The sequence below is a fragment of the Lepisosteus oculatus genome, chromosome 22 (genome assembly GCF_040954835.1).
Source record: "Lepisosteus oculatus isolate fLepOcu1 chromosome 22, fLepOcu1.hap2, whole genome shotgun sequence".
NCBI lineage: Eukaryota > Metazoa > Chordata > Actinopteri > Semionotiformes > Lepisosteidae > Lepisosteus > Lepisosteus oculatus.
In genome coordinates, this window is record NC_090717.1 from 4,551,357 (window position 1) to 4,571,570 (window position 20,214).

The following is a 20,214-nucleotide window of genomic DNA, read 5'->3' on the forward strand; positions in this document are numbered from 1 at the left end:
ATTTAAACATTGTTTACTTACAAATATATTTTATCATCCAGACATTAATGTATTAAGGATGTATGCCTGATAATGATTTGCTAACTCAGTCTTTTTCTGACAGGGTATGAATGATTTGGAGCCTAATCTAATAATTTTTCTAATGCATTTCAAAATAAGACATGTCATTTTCTTCAAATAGGTAAAGAATCTCTTCCCTCTCTCTGATCTAACGATTTCCTTACTATCTTTTCTGCAGACACACTTTCAGTGCCTCGATGGTCCCCACAGATACCCCGCAGAGATCTGGGAAATTCAATAAAACACAGGTAAAAGTCAACCTAATACGAGCTCTCCTCACACAGAATGTCAGCAAATTTAAATGCTAACAATTTGGGTTCATTGTTTTTCTCTATTCTCAGTTCAGTGACTCCAAATGACTTTAATGGACTTGAACAGTTTTGAAGTATTTTACAGTGGAGAAAAGAGCGTGGTTCTTTTTCCACTAATATGCTATATGTAAATTTCCCTTTAGGTGTGTTGCCTGCTGACAGTCTTTCATCCTACACCCACAGATATCCAGTTCAGAAAGTAGAGGATTGAGGCTGTTCTGCTGCCTCAGTTGTTGGCCAGTATTAATAATCACATGTGTAATTCCCATTAAATTGTAACACTTACATCCTTTGTAGAATTCAGGGAACAGTTTGCGGCCAGACTTGAGGGTGCGGTTGTGACAAAAAGGATATTTTTGTTCTTTCTTTGGAAAATATAAAATGCTGTTCTATTAGCTTGATGTCCATTTAGATGGTCTTATCTTTACCCTAAAAATAAAATATATGCTCTGTTTAACTGTTACAATTAGTTTAAATGCTATGGTGCTCTAGTAAATATTTCAATAGATAAATTAAATTTTAAAAGTTAAATCATGAATGTGAGGAATACTAGATAGATAGATAATACTTTATTAATCCCGTAGGGAAATGTATGTGTTACAGCAGTCCAGCCCAAGACAAGCAAAACAGACATCAGAATAGTTATAAAACAAAAGACAAACAAGATAAATAAAAATAAATAAATACATAGGTGTGTGCAAAATGTGCTGATCATAGTCACTGTAAAAACAATAAAATATGTGCAAAATGTGCATAGGTTTATACAGACTGATTGTCCAAAAAGTACAATGGAGTAAACATGCTGTCCATAGAGGAGCAAATGAAGCGCTAACAGTCCTAGCCTAGGGCAGCGTTATACACCCTGACAGCCGCCGGGAGGAAAGACCTGCGGAAACATTCCCTTGAACACCGTAGCTGGAGCAGTCTATTGCTAAAAGTGCTCCGCTGCCCAGTAACAGTCCCATGAAGCTGATGAGAGGTGTTGTTCACCTCCATGGGGTCAAGGCTCATCCCCAGCACAGTGCCAGCCTTCTTGATGAGTTTATTGAGCCCATTTGCATCTTTTGTCATGATGCTGCTGCTCCAGCACACCACAGCGTAGAAGATGGCCGCCACCACCACTGATTCATAAAAAATGTGTAGCAGTGTTCCACACACACCAAAGGACCTGAGTCTCCTAAGAAAATAGAGTTGGCTATGACCTTTCTTGTACGGGTCATCAGTGTTACCAGACCACTCCAGCTTATCATCCAGGTGTACCCCTAAGTATGCCCTCTATGTCCTCACCCTGGATGGAAACAGGGTTCAGCAGAGACTTATTCCTTCGAAAGTCAAAGATCATTTCTTTGGTCTTGCTGGTGTTAAGCTGCAGATGGTTAAGATGACACCACTCCACAAAATTGGTAATCAAGCTCCTATATTCCTCCTCCCTCCCCTCTCTAATACACCCCACAATTGCAGAGTCATCTGAAAACTTCTGCAGATGACATGTCTCAGAGTTGTACCTGAAGTCAGAGGTGTAAAAGGTGAACAGGAATGGAGAAAGGACAGTCCCCTGTGGAGCCCCAGTACTGCTAACAACCTGTCTGGACACACAGCTCTGTAGCCGTACATACTGTGGCCTGCAGGTCAGATAGTCTATAATCCAGGACAGCAGGGGAGTGTCCACCTGCGCCGCCCTTAGCTTATCTCTCAGTAAAGGTGGATGGATGGTGTTAAAGGCACTGGAGAAGTCAAAGAACATAACTCTCACAATGCTCCCCGTCTTCTCCAGGTGAGAGTTAGCTCTGTGTAGCAGATAGATGACTGCATCCTCCACTCCCAGGTGTGACCGGTAGGCGAACTGCAGGGGGTCCAGTGCTGTACTCACCAGGGTTCTGAGGTGGTCCAGTACAAACCTTTCCAGAGTTTTCATTAGGGGTGATGTAAGTGCCCCTGCTCTGTAGTCATTCAAGACTTTAGGGTGCCCCTTTTTGGGTACTGGCACCAGGCAAGATGTCTTCCAGAGCATCGGAACCTTTTCTAATCTCAGGCTGAAGTTGAAGATGTACTGCAGCACTGAACCCAGTTGGTCCGCACAGATCTTTAGCACCCTGGAGCTGACACCGTCAGGACCCGCTGCCTTCTCTGCATGGAGTCTCCTCAACTCCCTTCTGACTTGGTCAGCTGTGATGGATAGGCCAAGGAGGGCAGGGGAAGATGGAGTAGGAGTAGGAGGGATCACATGATGGGGTGACTGAGGACATGAAGAGGGTGTCTGGGGTGAAGGCCTGTGAGGTGAATGGACAGTGGACCCTGTATCGAATCTACTATACCAAATAAATAAAATAGAATATGTACGGTACTTTTAATAGTACTTATGTACATTTTTTTCTTTATTTGGGGAAAATTCTGTTTTCCAGGGGAGGTACAATTATATACTTGTATGTTTCTCTTCATTCTTAGGTAAAATTGAATTTATAAGTATGGTTCACAGATAATGTGGGTCCATTTATAATGTTATTGTATTGCACCCCCATGATAATGATGTCACTACACCCAAGTGCTATTGAATCTTTTTGGAATCCATTGACATTTAAGTTGAACAAGTTTAATGGATTGCATTGCACACATCATACTGCTTTTGCTGTTACAAAAGAAACATATCTTTTTCATTTTGGGATGAAATTGTACTGAATAAAAAAACAGACTAGCAGGGAAGAAGAAATAAGCGCAAGTTGAAAAAGTGGTCTGGTTCACTTTATTTTTGTCATGTCATCTGTTTTAATATCATTTCCGAGGAAAAAAATAAAGATTATTACATTTTGTTATAACTGCGATGAGGTGAAATGGAGGGTCTAATGAAGATACTTTGTTCTGTCAAACAACATTTGTCATTCTCTATTACCTGCTGGCCTTTAATAGCATTTAGGTGACTGATGATAAATACACTAGAGTCTTGTGCTGTCACTCAGGCATTCTTGAACTGAGGTGCTGAATGTTGTTTATAGCTGAGCACAGTTTAAATGTGTTTGTAATGGAGTTTGTACGTGGATGGTAAATACTTTTGAAAGACTGTTACTTTTGTTTGTTAACCTGTGCAGTTGCCCTTTCTGATTGTTCCAAAATTATGATTAGATATCTTTGATTGCACTGTTCATGCTGTTTAAGGATAAAACTGGAATTAAATGACATAGTAAACCAGATATGAACTATCATGCTGAAAGCAAGTGAGTTAAATATTTAAAAAGGATATCTGCTGAGGATAATACTAAAGCTATGGCTTTATGTTTCTTTATTTCTCCCATCTGCTGTATTTTACATATTAATAACAATTATTAACATTTGCATTATGTTTTATATAATCGCAGCTCGGTATCTTTTTCTTTGACTTTATATCTTTGACTTTTACATCATCTTCTGCCCATGTACTGGAAAATAATGTTTTGTAAAATGCTAAAACATGTTTCACTCTGGGTCACTCTTTGTCAAATTGCAGAAATGATTTTCTACCTGATGTAGTGGGATTAGGAAAGATGTCAATGAAAGAGGACACAACTGCACACGATACAGTAGTTTGGTGTTTTGGTGATCCTCTGGAAGAGAAATACATCTGATGATACTGTATATTCCTGAATTTGATTAACACTTCTTCAGCAGAGCTGTATTTCTCTTGATTGGATGTTTCTCTTGTTTCTCTTTTTCTTGCAGATTTTCCACCAAATACTGGATGTCTCAGACATGCACAGTATGTGGAAAAGGAATGTTGTTTGGACTAAAATGTAAAAACTGCAAGTATGTCCCTGATTTCTTTCCTGTCTTGAATGGAAAGCTATAATTCAGCAGAAAAGATTTGTTTTATTAGGCAGACATTCTCTTAGGCTGTTTTCAAATGTCAATGTTTTTTTGTCTTATGAAAGTTGTTGCAAGTTAATAAAAAGACAAAAATGTTGGGCATTCACTCCTTTCAGAACTTTATGTATGTTTCCATTTGTGTCGAGACATTTTACACATAAAAATTTACTGAAGGAATTGAAGTGATACATTAAGGTATCTCAGTAATGACATGCATGAGAGATTATAGAATTTATGTAAAAATGCCCTTGATGGATACAAACTCTGAAGTGTGGAAGTGCAGGTTAACACAAAGATGAAGGGTTCTTTTCTTCCCTAACTGATAGGCTATTATTGAGGGTCATTCACCATCATTTTGAAGAGAATCCATGCATGCATGGCCTGTCATATTCTCATCCTCCGTCTTAGCTCTGCTCTCTAAGAGGTGGCAGCTGAAGGAAGGCATTCATTAGCATCGCCTGCACGAGTAGTCTCATGGCATGCAATGATACTAAAGCCAACTAGATGGCATAAATGTTTCCTGTTTCATGTATTCCTAGGTGCAGAGGTGACATTCATGCTTGGATCTAGTTTCCCCACTGTCTTGGCTGCCTTTATTCTTATGTTAAAGGATGCAAAGCAGGGCCTTACAGTTTCCATGAAGGATAGCAGCCCTCAAGCTCTTCTTGAGTTGATATGAGTGATGTTGTAGGGCATAGAGCCTCGAGCTCCGTCGAGTGTCGCATTTCATCCGGTTTTATCACATTCTTTCTCACGAGCACTTTCCAACATGAGTTTTAGACTGCAAAAAATCTGGAAAGAAAAAGTTGATAGGTCAAAGGTCCAATGGAATAAAAAAACATATGAGAGCTTTTTTTTATTGATGGGTGAAGAACTTTGATCAACTGTTAAGATATTCTAGTTTTAAGGTGAAGCATCAGAAGTTGTGTTCTTTTGGTTTATAGTGTAGCAGCACAACCTTTCCAGTGACCTCCTCCACATTATAATTTGTGACATGCCCATGGGCATATCGTAATGTAGGCAGGTCCCAACACAACCTCCTGAACTGGTTGAGCACCTCTTTCCCATGCGAAATCTGTGGAGTGTGTTCCCTATCGGTGCTGTGCTCTCACAAGTGTAGATGAGCCAGCTGTGATGTTACTGATGTTTCTTTTTGTCTTGTTGGCAGTGGAATAAGTACTGTGAAATAAGTAGGGACATAGGCCTGTTTTGGTCTAACAGAGTAAAGAAGAAGCATAATGGCTTTTTAGTATGTCACTGTTGACTTGGAATTTCAAAAAGTAACATGGAAATATTTGATGCAGTAAACTTTCAAAGCGTTTCTGATTCACCGTATTTATCTACACAATTTAAAACAAATTAACTGAATAAATGACCCATCCCCTGAAAAGCAAAAGCTAATAGTTTCTGTATTCCCTTTTGTGTGTGTTACATTAAACCAGCGTCATCTTGGGTTTAATACGTTTTTCAGCAAGAGCTAAAACTCTTCTAAAGCAATTTTATCTTACAATACAATGAAAACTTTGAAACAAATTATGAAAAGATGTCATGGATTTGTTATTAGATATAGGCCATGGTTAATAATACAGTTTGCTGGATCTTCAATCAGTGGAAAAATAGAGTCATATCTTTTCAATAATAGAAAATGTAATTAATTCAATTAGCCGTTACAAAGGAGACGTTTCTCAAATCCTGTTTTAATAAAGCAGGTTAGGTGTTTGAGGAGTCATATATTTATTAGAATTATAGTTGGTATTGCCCTCTAGAGTCTATAAATATTGCTAGCATGCTAATTACAATCTGGAAATGATTTTGTCATTACTTTAACAAGAGATATTATATTATAGTTACATCCGTCTAAATTGGTAATACTAATTTCCAAGTAAAGGTATTATTGGGTCTGTTGTGTTTATTTATCTTGCAGAGCAAGAAAGCTTTTCATAATTCTTACCTAATGAGCAACAGCTTTTGGCTTAAGGCACAGTCACATTTTCAAACAGATTGAACATGTTCCTACTTCACTGCACAGTGTTATAAAGGCAAACATTTCTGTCAGCATCAGTATTTTTATAATCCATATTTGGAAAATCATCTTTAGTTTTATGTTTGTTGATTAGCCTAATTTTAATTCTTTTTTAGTTTTGTAACCATTATGCTATCTTCTTACTTCTTACTGTATAGTAATTATACTTGTTTCCTAAGCTCTGTCATTCAGACACATAACTGTTAAGTTATATTTTGTTGCTATGGCAAAAACTGTAAAAAAAACGGTTGTACCTTTACCACTAATAACCTTTGAGAAACCACAATTCTTTCTAAATGTTTATTTGCTTAGTTATGAAATGAGTAATATTTTAATTGTGTTTTTTAGGTTGAAGTGCCACAACAAATGCACCAAAGAAGCTCCACCTTGTCATTTACTTATTATTCATCGTGGAGGTATGAGGGGTTGTTAAAATACAGCACAAATAAGCACCGCGGGTTTCTGGCTTTAGGGTTGAAAAGAAACATTCAGCTCACCGCCCTTTCAAGTGTTTTTCTCAACAGGAGAGAGAGTGACTGATGTGATAACAAACTGTTAGGGGTCTGACAGGGAATTCCTCTTAAAATCTCTTCCTCCAAATCAATTACAGTGAACTGTAACTCCTGCCTTGTTTAGTAAACAGCGTATCTAAAGTGTCAGATACCAAACTTGAATAACACACTATGATATCTAATTGGAACTAATTAGTCTTGCTTTGTAACCCCTGTGGACTGAGCCTGATCTTAGTTTTGCCAATATTGAGCTTTTTAAGACAGGTCTTTCAATGGAGAAACCACATAAGCATGACATGACTTTTTATTGCTAGTACGTAAAAGCACATTGTACACAAAATTAATCTTGCAATGTGTGCGCTGTACTAATCCGTACAGTCATGTGTGAACAGTGACATAAGGAATGGATGTGCGTCATGAATTCTGATGTTATAGCATACGGCCTGATAACCGCTGGTAAAAGAGTAAGCGTTGGTTTGTTTGGTGTTGTTGGGACTTATTGTCTCTTGTGTCTAGTACTTTATGCCACATTTCAAAATCAGCTTTAACCAACAGATGCAGTTATGTGCCAAAAGCATAAGTGCAAGTAAAAACGGTCAAGTGGGTGGAAAAACAATTATTGAAAATTACATTCAGACGCACCTGCATTCCTCATCCGCTTGGCTATCAGAAGCTAGCATTAAACTGATGCTTATACTTGGAAACCATAATGCTTGATCACCTACTGTATGTGTTGTGCCTTTACAATGCTGTATATGATGTCAATTTGACTTTCAAGGAAATTGACCTCTTTTCACAGCTTTTTTCAAACACTGATACAATGATATATTTAAAAGTCATGCTGAATGTCAATGAAATTTAAAATGTCATGCTAAATGTCAGTTTTGTTTTATTTTGTCTGACATCGTTTTAATTGTGAGCATGTCATTAGCCTGTTACAGCTGAGCGCATATTTCTGTAATCCATACATTTTTTAGTTGTGCCCAAGCTTTCTCCAGAATGTAAAGTAAAATAAATCTTTTTTTTGTATAATGCAACAAAGTAAAGAGTATGCTGTGGCTAATGCTTTCTGACAAGCTAGGTCATACCTGTGTCACAGTTATATTAATTACATTAAGCAGACTTTCCGTCCTCTGAAGTGCATTCTTTAATCCTTTCTTTTTCATTTGGCTCGAAAGATCACCAAGGAACAACCCAAGGTAATGCAATAAATTAATATAAGAGAATGCTTATGCACATTGCACTTGCAGGAAATAAAATAATATACTTCAGAGTGATCATTGATCAGAACTGACATAATTATTTTTTGTAAATCAAGTATTTGTATTTAATCTAGATTTTTTACACAGTGAAAATACCTGTTTACCCAGTAAAATGTTTTGTTTCCAGTTTGTACAGATTGAAAAAAATAATACTAATAACTCTATCACTGAATATTTACGAAGAGATCTCAGGGATGTTGTGTTACATTTGTACACTGAGTATGTCTCCTCTGTTTGACTGTTCGCAGCTCGTCTTGTTCGGACTGAATCTGTGCCATGTGACATAAATAACCCTCTCAGGAGACCACCCAGATATTCGGACCTGCATGTCAGCCAAACACTCCCAAAAACTAACAAAATTAATAAGGTGAATCTTTCAATTTTTCATAAAGAAATTAACAAGATAGTTCTTTGTATATTTTTATCAACAAATTTGAAAGTATGTTGTTCCATACTTCAAAATATATTAAAGCTATATTGTTCATGTATGGTCCAGGTTAGAATTGGTTAATTTTGTTGTGAAGTTCACTAAATCAACTCATTGGGTCTTGTGTGATACTTCATGTACAGTAATAACATTCAGTTAACTTGCATATTACGTAGCTGTCGGTTGAATTAAAATACTGTGAACTGGTATCCAACTTTTAGAAAAACTTCTCAGGGAAATTAGTGTTAGTTTAACTAATTAGGAGCAATTTCTACAAGTTTTTACTTCGTTTATAGAGTTGGAAGAGTGAAAAAAACGGAAAATAGAAAAACAAGCATCATAATGAAAGCTGGATGGAACATGGTGTCTTTAATACTCCATTCTCAGGAGAAGCTTGCCATTAGACATCAAGCATTTTATGTTTCATAATGAAGAAGGAAAAGAGCAAAAAGCAAAAAAAAAATCTGAGTAATGAGGCTGTGGTAACTCTAGTGGGAGGCTAGAAGTGTATGATAATAAAAGGCCTTTGAATGAGAGGGTTGTTTTTTCTTATTTTATTTTTTTCTTTTACTGAATATGCTCAGAAAATAATTACAGAACATGGAAGGACTGTTGTTCCTTTGCATTTGGAGAGAAAATATTGCAAATGAGCCTTAAAAGGGAATATATTGCCTACATCTTTCTGAGTGCATGAGACCTAATGAATTGGAAGTCTCTGAGCAAAATACATTTGATGAATAAGACAAATCAGGATAGACACAGAGGCCAGTGTAAAATCTAGTGCCGGGGAGTAAATTATAATTGTTAATGAAAGTTTTCTGTAAATAAATAGATATTTTACCATCTTTATTAAAACGTTAACCAGTCCACAAATTAAAAAAAAATATATATTGCCGTTTTTATCTTTTTCTGTGTAACATTTTTCTTTCTTTACACTTGTTTTCGCAGGACCACATTCCGGTTCCGTATCAACCAGATTCCAGCAGCAACCCCTCTTCAACCACTTCCTCCACGCCCTCATCCCCAGCGCCCCCCCTTCCTCCAAGTGCTACACCCCCCTCTCCCCTCCACCCCTCCCCACAGTGTGCCCGCCAGCAGAAACAATTTAACTTAACAAGTATGTCATCCCCATGTGCTTGTACGCCTCAAAGAATTCTTACCAACACATTATGTAGCTTTAGACAGGAATATATGCGTGTGTACTGTATATTATGCGTGTACATTTTTTTATTTAAATTCGTAGCGTGAGAGAAGATACTAATTCTTGTCTGTGCCAGTGATTTTACTGCTGTAGTTCAATAGTTAACTTCTGGAAATAAATGCTTCCAGGCAGCGCTGTTTAAGCTCTGTCACGTTTTTTTTATCTGAGTGCCATGTAAAATAAAATCTTGAATGGCTATGGTTTGGGGGGCTAGTTTGAGAGAGCATCTCAATAAAACATTGTCCTTCTAAATGTTCCTTTTTCACTAGCTGTGGAGTCAAACTTTTAAAATAGACTTCACTTACTATTATTCTGAATCCATAGAAAAAAAAACAGAGGAATGTTTAGAAAACTCAGTATTAATTTTCGATCTGATATATGTGTCAGAAAGTAATCTCGAGGTATTAATTGGGATTTATAAAAATAATGATATGGTCAAACCACATGAGAAAAATATATTTTCCTGAAACTAGCATTTTTTTTTTAAATTGAAATCTTAATTGAAGTCCAAATTAAATATACCTTAGATACAAGGAGATTACTGATAGATTGTGGCGTACCCCTTGGGCTGATAGCTCAGCTTACAGCTGTGTCCTCTCTCTTTCTAGCTTCTCATTATTTCAAATACAAGCAGCAGTTCATATTTCCAGGTAAGTGAGCTGTAATTGGCCATTAATACTTCCCATAATGCACCACAAGCAAGCAAGAGCTAATTCTTTTGATGTTACCTACTCCTAGCCACATTCAAAGTCCCACCATTTTCTTAAGTCAGTGTTTTTTTGTTCCTTAATTATTGACATTTGGGACTTTGCAGTGATAATGAAGCAAGTTGCGTGACTTTCTTTGTCCCGTCTGTAGCTTAACAGACATCTCTTTGATAAATATTTGACTAGAGAGGATATGAATAAATTCATACACTTTCGGTTTAATTTCCTGAGGATTAAGGATTCTTGTTAAATAAGTGGCATGTTCCTCCTTTGAGGACCCCTGAGAGAGTTCATGTTTACCATTTGATGTAGAATTCATGATTACCTTTTAATTCCCTGACTGTGACGTACAGTAAGTGTCAGCTCTCCTTTTCTCTTTCCCTGCCTCCAGATGTTACACCAGAAGCACCAAGTCGTGCACCACAAGTTATTCTGCACCCAGTCAACTCTGATTCAGCGTAAGATTCACGTTCTTCTGTATTTTCTTGGGTTTATTTCAAAGAGCTAGTAATCACAGTTCTTGCCAAGCATGGGTCTAGGCTAGGCTGTCAAATGACAGAAGGGTGATGTAATTTCAAACAGTTTATAGTTCACCAAGATTCACTATTGATTCCTGAGTTTAGAATACTAAAGGAACACTTTTTTGGAGGGTTTTGCCAGTCAGGAGTTTCCTGGAATATGCTAAAGGTTGGTCGTGATTGATGTTTCAAAATATTCCAGCAAATCCATTGAAACACCCATTGCAATATGTATCCCTTTAGAGCTAGAATTCATGTTTCGCTTGCTTGTCTGCTCGTACGCACGTTTACCTGTGAATGCGGGGATGTAGAAAATATTTTCCCAAAAAGATAGTGCCTGCTGACATAGAGACTTATTTTAAATCTAAAAGCTCCAAAACTTTTTGTTTTAGATCTTCTGTACTTTAGCCGTCTGTCAAGACTAATGTCAGCAGGAAGAAGGGTAAAAAAAAACAGGATGGAGGTCAAGTGGTGAGACCCCCACATAGATAGAAGAAGAAATATGTGTTTTCTCACTGGGTGGTGAGACAGGGGAGGTGGGAGTATTCTCCTTCTAATTTAGGTCTGGCTGTGGAGAACTTCTTTTGGAGCTCGTGTTTAAATGGCTGTGAAGATGCCTTTCATTAAATGGCGAAACCAGAGGCCTGCACTCTGGACATTCAGACACGGATTTGAAAATAATCTTTCAATGAGCCTATGAAAGCCTTTAAAAAAAACTGGAAGAAAACGTGACAAAAGAGCTCGAGAAGGGTGTTGGAAGCGTGTGCGCAATAGTACACAAGGAGGATGTGATGCTTGTGAAGAGAAGCATTCTTTGATGGAAACACTTTCTCTACCAGGATGAGTCATCGGATGAACTGAGATTATGAGGTGAATTAGCAATACGGTTTCTTGGGTTTGAGCCTCTTTGTCTGTGCTTTTTCTTCAGTTTAGTCGATTTCATCAGCCTTTCTTCTCAAAAACATATGACAGTGCCTTTATGTCGTGGGATGCATAGCAAGGGAAATCAGCAATGTGATTTCGTACTTGCTGATGCGGTACTTGAACTGGTGCAGCTGTGGCATGTTTTGTGAAATAAAACGTAGCATATGGAATGGAGAGCTGCAATATGTTCCATATGGGATTTATTAACAAAAAAGCAATATATTGCAAGGAAATTAGAAGCAGGAAGTAAAACCAGTGCTGGATACACCTGGAACAACCTGAATGCCACCCCCCACCCTCCCCAACCAGAAAAAGTTCCAAACGTTGAAAAGCTATTTTTTGTACATTTTCTCATTACACATCCACCCGGTATCCCACACGCACTGTTGCATATTTAACACTTCCTTACAAATGACTTCATTTAAGATGGATTAAATGTTACCATTTTGCTCAAAGTTCTGAGTAAAAAGCCTGTTTTGCTGAATTTTTGCAGGATAATGATACCCTCTAGTAACTAATAGGTCTTTGGGTTATTAAGGATACAAAGGCTTCATACAGTCCTTTTTCTTATATAGTCAATTCCATGTATAGCCCCTGTTTGCAGAGGTGACATTTAAAAACCCTTAGAGTATCGTATTGCTGCTAGGGTTTGAGACGTGTCTGTTCACAGCGGAATTATAATGGCTGGTAACATTTTGATGTTTTAACATTTTAAATCATGTCTGACTAAAGAATTCTCTCATAGATAAGCTTGCTCCTTTTGAGGTTTTACTTTTTGTATTGCTCACAAAATACAATGATGAGACATTCATTGTTTTAAGATAGCTTTGACACCTGTTAATAGCACTTTCTATGTGGCCAATGGAATGATAAGCTTTTCTGTTCAAAGTGATAATTTATCATTTATTTTTATATTAAAAAGTTTTATTTCTAAAACTATCATGGCCTTAAATTATTTTATTTATTTTAATTAATCAGGAGTGAGACCCTATTACCATAGTTCAAAAGGGTGTCTCAGTACTTTTAAGATGCATTTTTAGCTAAATAAGCACAGATTGTAAGTTACTAGGTGCTCCTTTCGCTATTTACAGTACTCAATAGATAGAAGACTGGCGTTTTGTGCATCATCTAAAACCTTAATGTTGAAGAGGGGCTGCATCATATGCTGCATTTATTCCACTCAGTTTTCTGCCACTAGCTTTATATATATGAAAATACTGTGAGACAATAGTATTGCTACAGTAATATTAAACTAAATTCTAGTGACAACACTAACCAGACCAAAGTGACAGATTCAAGATTACACCACCAAAATTATGTGTTCTATAGGTTAATGAATGCTCATTTCAGGACCTGACTGACTTTAGTTCTTGATAAGTTGAAAGAGCAAATCTGAGTAACACTTCTACTGGGGAAGCATCACATTTTTTGACATACTTTCGTGACATAAATCACACATAATTGTAGAAAATCCTTCCCCATCAATATTAGTGGAAAAATACAGGTTGAATTTTGCTCATTTGGATGATAGGTTGTAAGATCATTTTGTTTAAATTCCTATTAATTTATACAGCTATTTACTGTATAGGGCCTGCAATTCAAATTGACTTTGAAAGATTTTCATAAAAGTACATTTTGTTAATCATACAATTTACATATGTTTACTGTTTACCTGTACAGTAGTACAATAATTAATTTTATTTATTTATAGTAAAGAAGGGAACCCCTTACTACAAATTGAAGTTGAACCTACATCAGAGGTGAGTACATTTTTTATCTCTCCTTTTTATTTGCAATAGAATAAGGCTGTCTGGAGCCAATACCAAAAATATTCCCATATGCCTTCATTTACAAAGTGCTGGGTATTATTAAATGGATTCTTATTAATATTTCCAGGCTGATTTTCATCCTTGCAAAAGTATAGGCTGTTGTTCGCATCATTACTTATATCAGTTCATTGTATAACATATTTGTTTCCTATTTAATTGCTGAAAATAAAAACAAAAATAATCTTATATCATTTTTGGAAGCTCTGTGTTAGAAAACAGCACTCAATTTTTATGGGACGACACACTGATTCTTCTTTTATTTTGACTGAAATAAACAACTCTTGCAAAAGTCTTGCAAGTTTTCCTTAGCAATTGCCTTGTTTTTTTTTTCCCTTTGGCAGAATGAGGAAGGGAACGATGAGGCAGAGGACTCGGAGGATGAATTCGAGGAGATGAACCTCTCTCTCCTCTCTGCTCGCAACTTTCCCCGCAAGGCCAGTCAAACTAGCATCTTCCTCCAGGAATGGGACATCCCCTTTGAGCAGCTGGAGATCGGGGAGCTCATTGGAAAGGGACGCTTTGGTCAAGTTTTCCATGGGCGCTGGCATGGTGAGGTAGCCATTCGCCTAATAGACATCGAGAGAGACAATGAGGACCAGCTCAAAGCCTTCAAGAGAGAGGTCATGGCCTACCGCAACACCAGACACGAGAATGTTGTGCTTTTTATGGGTGCCTGCATGAGCCCTCCTCATTTAGCTATTATTACTAGGTAAGAGAGCAGTGGCTGCTGTTTCATTATGGTCATGCTTCTGCTGTCATTTCTTCGCTACCTTCTGAACGTACGGGCATTTATTTTTCAGCATGTGGTTGCCTTTGGTGATGCGACAGAATGAAACTGTTCAATGACATATTAAGCATTTCCCAAATTCATATTAAGGCACAGACAGCATGGTGACAAACTCGTTAGCATTGCTGCCTTACAGCTCTGGGTCCCTCGTTTCCAATCCTGGGGTGCTGTCTGCCTAGAGTTTGTATGTTGTCCCCGCTACCTCCCTGTTCTCCTCGGGGTTCCTCCAGATGCTCCAGTTGTCTCCCGCAGTTTAAAGACATACAGTACAGGGAGGTTCATTGGCTCTGGGGTGAGTGTGTTTTTGTTTGGGTCTATGTGTGCCCTGCGATGGACTGGCATCCTGACTAGGGTGTATTCTGCTATAGCTTTGCTTGCTTGGTTAGTCTCTGCCTTCCCTTGCAGCTCTATAAATAGGTTTAGAAATTGGATGGATGGACATGGTTGCAAACATAGCAAAATTAACACCGTTCTCTATGTTCATGTGTTCTGTTTGGTTCACTATTTGATGTACTTGAAATTTACAGAGTATAATTTTCATTGGGCTAACAAATTTTTTAACAAATCACCATTTAAGTAACTATTAACTAATACTTTATTAGCTGAACAAAAACAGAGAAATACTAAAGAGACAATATGAATTCACAGCAGGTACCCAGGGCAAAAGGTTGACTCTACCCTAAGGACTAGAATCATTAAATCTGTGTTCTAGTGGGAGATGGCTGACAGGAAAAGAAATTAGATGCACATAACAGTCATTTTGTCAAAAAATGATGACTTTAATAGGCATTGCATTTAAAAAACTGTCCAATATTTACCCTCTAGTGTCAAAGGCTATGGATCTGTAGAACTAAATAAATCTGATTTTAGGTATTCTGTATGTCCACTATTTTGTTATCATCCTGTAAATAGTATGTGGCATCATTACCTACACAATTATTGAAACATTAACAGTTATTTTTATTTATTTATTTAACACGATTAAAGTCCCAAACCACATTATGTTGTCACAATTAAGATAATATTAAGAGGTTAAATATCTATGTACATAATCTTTTACGTTATTACATGTTACAGACATAACGTTTTGCCTGTATCATGTCATATTTCAAAGAGCTATTGTACAATTTAAAAAAAAAGTTTTGTTGAGATGTTTTAATCTTATCAGTCATGCACACACGGATGCAGCTGCAGTTTCCGAAAGCAAAGTTCTAAATCACAGCATCGTATCTGTTTGTCAAGAGAGAATGTAAAGCTACATAATTGACGTGTACCATCAAATGTTAATTGATGACTAAAAGAGAGTTACAGAGAACCAGTTAATGAGATCTTCAGTGTGATTGAGGTCTGTTTGTGGGAAGGGGGAGTGTGTTCTAATGATTTCATGTTAACTATGAAAATGTCAGAGTCCTCAGAGCTGAAGAGGATTGAGGAAATGCCCTTCCTATGAATTACTGACTGAAGCTTATTGTCATATAACTGGTCTTGTAACTGTGCCTGCTGTCACTGCGGTCTTATGATTGTGTCAGTAGCTACTGTCAAGGAACCAAATAGGATAGGCTAAAATCAAGTATTCATGCTCCAGAAAGATATGGACCATATAGAGTAATGACTCTCAGACTAGGCTATGTTTCCAGCAGTGCTCAGAATACTTGATAGGATGTAAAAGCCTTTGCTCTCTCTGTCAAGCAATGCTAGTAAAATCGTCTAAACAGTCTCGAATAAGCTTGAGAGCTGTACGATTCTTTCTTTAAAAATCACGTTTTAATTTCAGCTATCTTTGATTCAAATTCAAATATGAGCTGGTAAGTTGTCCCAGGAGCATTTCTTTCAGGCCACGCAGATCTGTGGTGGTTGAAATTGCATGCGTCTTCTGAGATTGCACTGCAAAAAAAGTATCTCCGCGATTTGCATTTTCTGCTTCATTCGTCATGTTGAGAAGAAAGAGTTATTGTATGTAATTTAGAAACAGAATGTTGCATATGCTAGGAAAAATTGGATTGCTTTGCTATTCACAAATTGTAATGTCTGAGTTAATGATTCGCAAGTTCACCCCTTTTGGCCAGGTCAGTTTTACACTTTAAAAGAGCATGACCAAGCAAATGCACATTCTACGCATCAAATCATATGTACAGTATTGTAACGCAAGTCTTATCAGTCTGTGGGAAGCAACACACACAGCACATTATTAGAGGAAGGAGCTTTTTATTCAGTTGGATCCAATTTGCAGTTGCGAAATAGCAAAATTAAATTTCCCTGTGCTGATCATTATTTTGTCTCACTGTGGTGGGCAGCTTTCCTCCCAGTCACTTCGCATCAGGAGCCGAAGAGTCCATTTATTCATTACAGCAGAGCTTGCTGATGGAGCTCTAAGTCATCTGTCATTTAGTATAATTGAGCCTGACTGAGCTTGAGGTGCCATGCAGCATAGACTGGGTTAACGAGGACAGGTATAGAATGCACAGCTACAAGAAACAAACTGTGCCATATATTCTTTATCTACACTTTTCATGTAGACCTGAAAGCACAGATTTGCTTGAAATAGTTATGGTTTGCATTAAACATGAATTTGTATACTTGTTTAGAAAATATGGTTGAAACTTCAAAAAATTGTGGACATGCTCAGAGCTCAGAGACCTCTACATAATTCTGTTTTTCCTAAACTGAGAGGCTCTTGTTTATTTCTTTTTATATTTATTGGAAAAGTGAGTCAGCAGGACATGGATGAATCATTTTCTCAAGTGCATGACTGAATCTTGCCTTTTTTAAAGAGAAAATATCCCAATAGATATTGAGCATACCGGTTATCGTACAATTAGATGAGATAAGATAAGATCTATTTATTAGCCATATACAATTTCTTGCATTAGGAATTCGTCTTTTCGCATACCCCAGCTTGCTCTCCATGAGACACAGACACACAGGGAGAGAAGTTTGGGGTCAGAGCGCAGGGTCAGCCATTGCATGACTGGTGATGTCAGAATTCACTGTGAGCAGATCTCCTCTGCAGAGTTATGTCTTCCTTCCGTAAAAACCCATCACTGGAGTCAATTGTTCTCTAACTTGTTTTTCCTCTGACATGGACCAACAGTCACACACACTCTGCCCAGTGCAGGCAATGCTACAGTATACAGACTGTACAAGGTGATTTACACATGCAGCCATTTAATTAAAAAGTGTCAGACAGCATACCACAACAAGTGCAGCAGCATAATGAACTACTGCATCATACCATTTTTGTTTTTTCAAATAATCTGATGCAGAATGCACTGCTCTGTAAAACTGCCAGGTGGTGTAGTAAATCCTTAAAGTACTGCAGCTGCTTACTGTATGGTTGTCAGACAATCTTATTTTAATAAAAGCAATATATAAAAGGGTTTTTAAGGAAACCACACCTTGGCCACAGCAACACCACAATATTTATGACAAAATGCCTTTGATTTATAATATGCTGTTTTTCAGAGCATTTCTCAGTAATTTCGAGCAGTTTTTTTTATTTGTATCGCTTCATTTGGAAACAGTTCTAAATGAAATGGACTTTGGGTCTGTTTGGTTTCATTTCCTCTGCAAGCAATCATAACATCAGTGTTTTTAATTATTTGTTGTTTGAATGTATTTTTAATAGCTGCATCTGTATGGCACACTACCAGTTAATGATTAGTTCCAAACTAACTGTGAAACGTGACGTGATACTTTCCTGTCCCATTAAATTGTCAACACAGATGCCCTGGCCTGTGATTTAGCTGATCTCTCCTCCATTTTATCTTTACTTCTAGTAAAAAATGGCAAATCAATCTTTGCAGTTAGTGCAGATGCATAACCTTCTGTGGGGACAAACAGAATACACAGGTACAGTAGAATGAAAAGCATAGTTTTGTCTAGGGTGCATTCAAAGCTTTCTGGAGTAATTGTATTGCACCATAGCAGGTACAGCACTTACATAAACAAGACAATTTAGGGGTGTGTCTTGTTAGATGGCTGTTGGAATGGGCAAGCTTCCCCTGCTTTTCATCAAGCAAATTGAACTTGATTTCTGGGTGATGAAGTACCTGCCCTCAAGCTTGTTGGTGGCTTTTATTCTTGAGTGTAAGGAACAAAAAGCATAATGGATGTTAGCATAGAAGGTGAATGTACTGTTTATTAGAATGCCTTCCTTGCATTATTTGTGTGGGATTAAAATCCTAGTCATTCAATTCAAGTCATTTATCCTGAAACGGGTCTGAACAAACATGCAAAATTGAACTTGCATTTTCATGCGTCAGAAGGTTGCATTTGAGATATCCGAATTGAGATTTATTGATTTCAGACATTCTGTTTATAGTAGTTTGCTGTGCATTTGGCTGTTTTACATGTATTTTCACAGCATGGAAAATCATTTGCTTTTTGACTCACTCTAAGGAAAATAAAATATGAACATTTCTGGGACCGAATACGTTGAGCTATTATAATAATATATTTTTTAAGCAGTTCAAGTCAAGTAATTTTTCTCTTCTCAAAGTTATATAACACCTGTCTTTTCACTGTTAATTAATGTCAGAACTCAAACACTGTGAACAGAACTGAATATTTAGAAATCCTAAAACAAATGATCGCAATAATGATTACTGAACCTCTGGGGTCTTGCTTTGTGCACTGAAATGCATGATGTGCTGCAATGGGACTCAACTTTTTTTATCTCTTTGATTCATTTCAAAAACAAAAAATCAAGACAAGAGTCAAGGAGGTTAAGAGTTACTCCCCTTGGGGAGTGGTGATGTCTTTCTGAAAGTGGTGCTATCAAAGAAGTGGAAAGGTAGACATAACTACAACAGCAGTGTATTATCATTTGTTATAATATTTTAAACCACTGCCAAGTACTGATTTTGGAGCTACTGTATGACTTACTATAGGCTTTCTTCCTGATACATACTCACTTATTACCAAAGGAGTATAGGACTTATACACATTCCCTTGCAGTTTTTTTTATTTTTGCTTGTCCATCTTTCCTATCTTGTTGAGCATTTTCAAAATATCAAATTTCGAGTGGGCTTGTGTTTTTCTTGTACTTCTACCAAATTCTTTGAAATTTCTAAAGCTCGGCATACTCCAAAGTCTAAAGTTTCTCAGCTGTATATGAATATTCTTGTGTCTATGTCAATCTATCCTGAGGTCATTTTGAGATTTCAGCAGTATGCTTCAGTCACCTGTCACAAAACTGAGCAGTCAGGTTTCCAGAAGCTGTCGTTGAACTACATTTGTAAAGAACTTAATTTATCCCTGTGAAGGTTATTCTGCAAATTAAAAAATAGTGCTGGCTTTCATAGGGCTACAGATTATGTACTGTAAAATGTCTCTCTGTGGATTAAGCAGCATAAGATAATGATGTTATTAGCCTTTATTATTATTTATTCCATTCTTCATTACATGTCAGTGGTGTCCTTTACTGTCCAAAACACAAACAAGTTTTGTTTGAACACACCTTGAAAATTTCACCATTGAGTTTCGGGACAACCATACAAATTGTCTTGTGTATGATGTCATGTGTATTATGCCTATTGCTTTCAATAATGTATTCACAAGGATCACAAAAGATTATTTGCCGATTTCAAACAGATATGGCAAATATTCTGTGCTTTTTTATGAAGTTCAAAGTAATTCTATTCTTAGAATGTAATTATTTCTTTTACCAATTCTTATAATTCATTCCAAGTCACAAGTCATTCAATTTCTAGGACAATTCTAAGTGTTTTGACTGTTGCTGTAATCAAGCCTTTGAAACTCTAGAATGTTGAACAAACATGGTGTGTACTATTGTAGTAAATCAAGTTATTTTGTTTTGA

General features: G+C 37.1%; 1 protein-coding gene across 5 annotated transcripts in view; it reads left to right on the plus strand.

The window, feature by feature from the left end:
* Window positions 1–20,214, plus strand: part of ksr2 (kinase suppressor of ras 2) — a 101,925-nt gene that overhangs the window by 57,718 nt on the left and 23,993 nt on the right. For 3 of the 5 annotated variants that reach the window (XM_015366388.2, XM_015366387.2, XM_015366390.2), the window contains 10 exons: window positions 239–308; window positions 4,062–4,145; window positions 6,577–6,644; window positions 7,919–7,939; window positions 8,251–8,369; window positions 9,378–9,546; window positions 10,239–10,280; window positions 10,729–10,795; window positions 13,491–13,539; window positions 13,950–14,317. In XM_015366388.2, coding sequence (XP_015221874.1) covers window positions 239–308; window positions 4,062–4,145; window positions 6,577–6,644; window positions 7,919–7,939; window positions 8,251–8,369; window positions 9,378–9,546; window positions 10,239–10,280; window positions 10,729–10,795; window positions 13,491–13,539; window positions 13,950–14,317 — 1,057 coding nt within the window. The remainder of the gene's footprint in view (window positions 1–238; window positions 309–4,061; window positions 4,146–6,576; window positions 6,645–7,918; window positions 7,940–8,250; window positions 8,370–9,377; window positions 9,547–10,238; window positions 10,281–10,728; window positions 10,796–13,490; window positions 13,540–13,949; window positions 14,318–20,214) is intronic. The other 2 variants (XM_015366389.2, XM_015366391.2) reach the window with 1 other exon arrangement.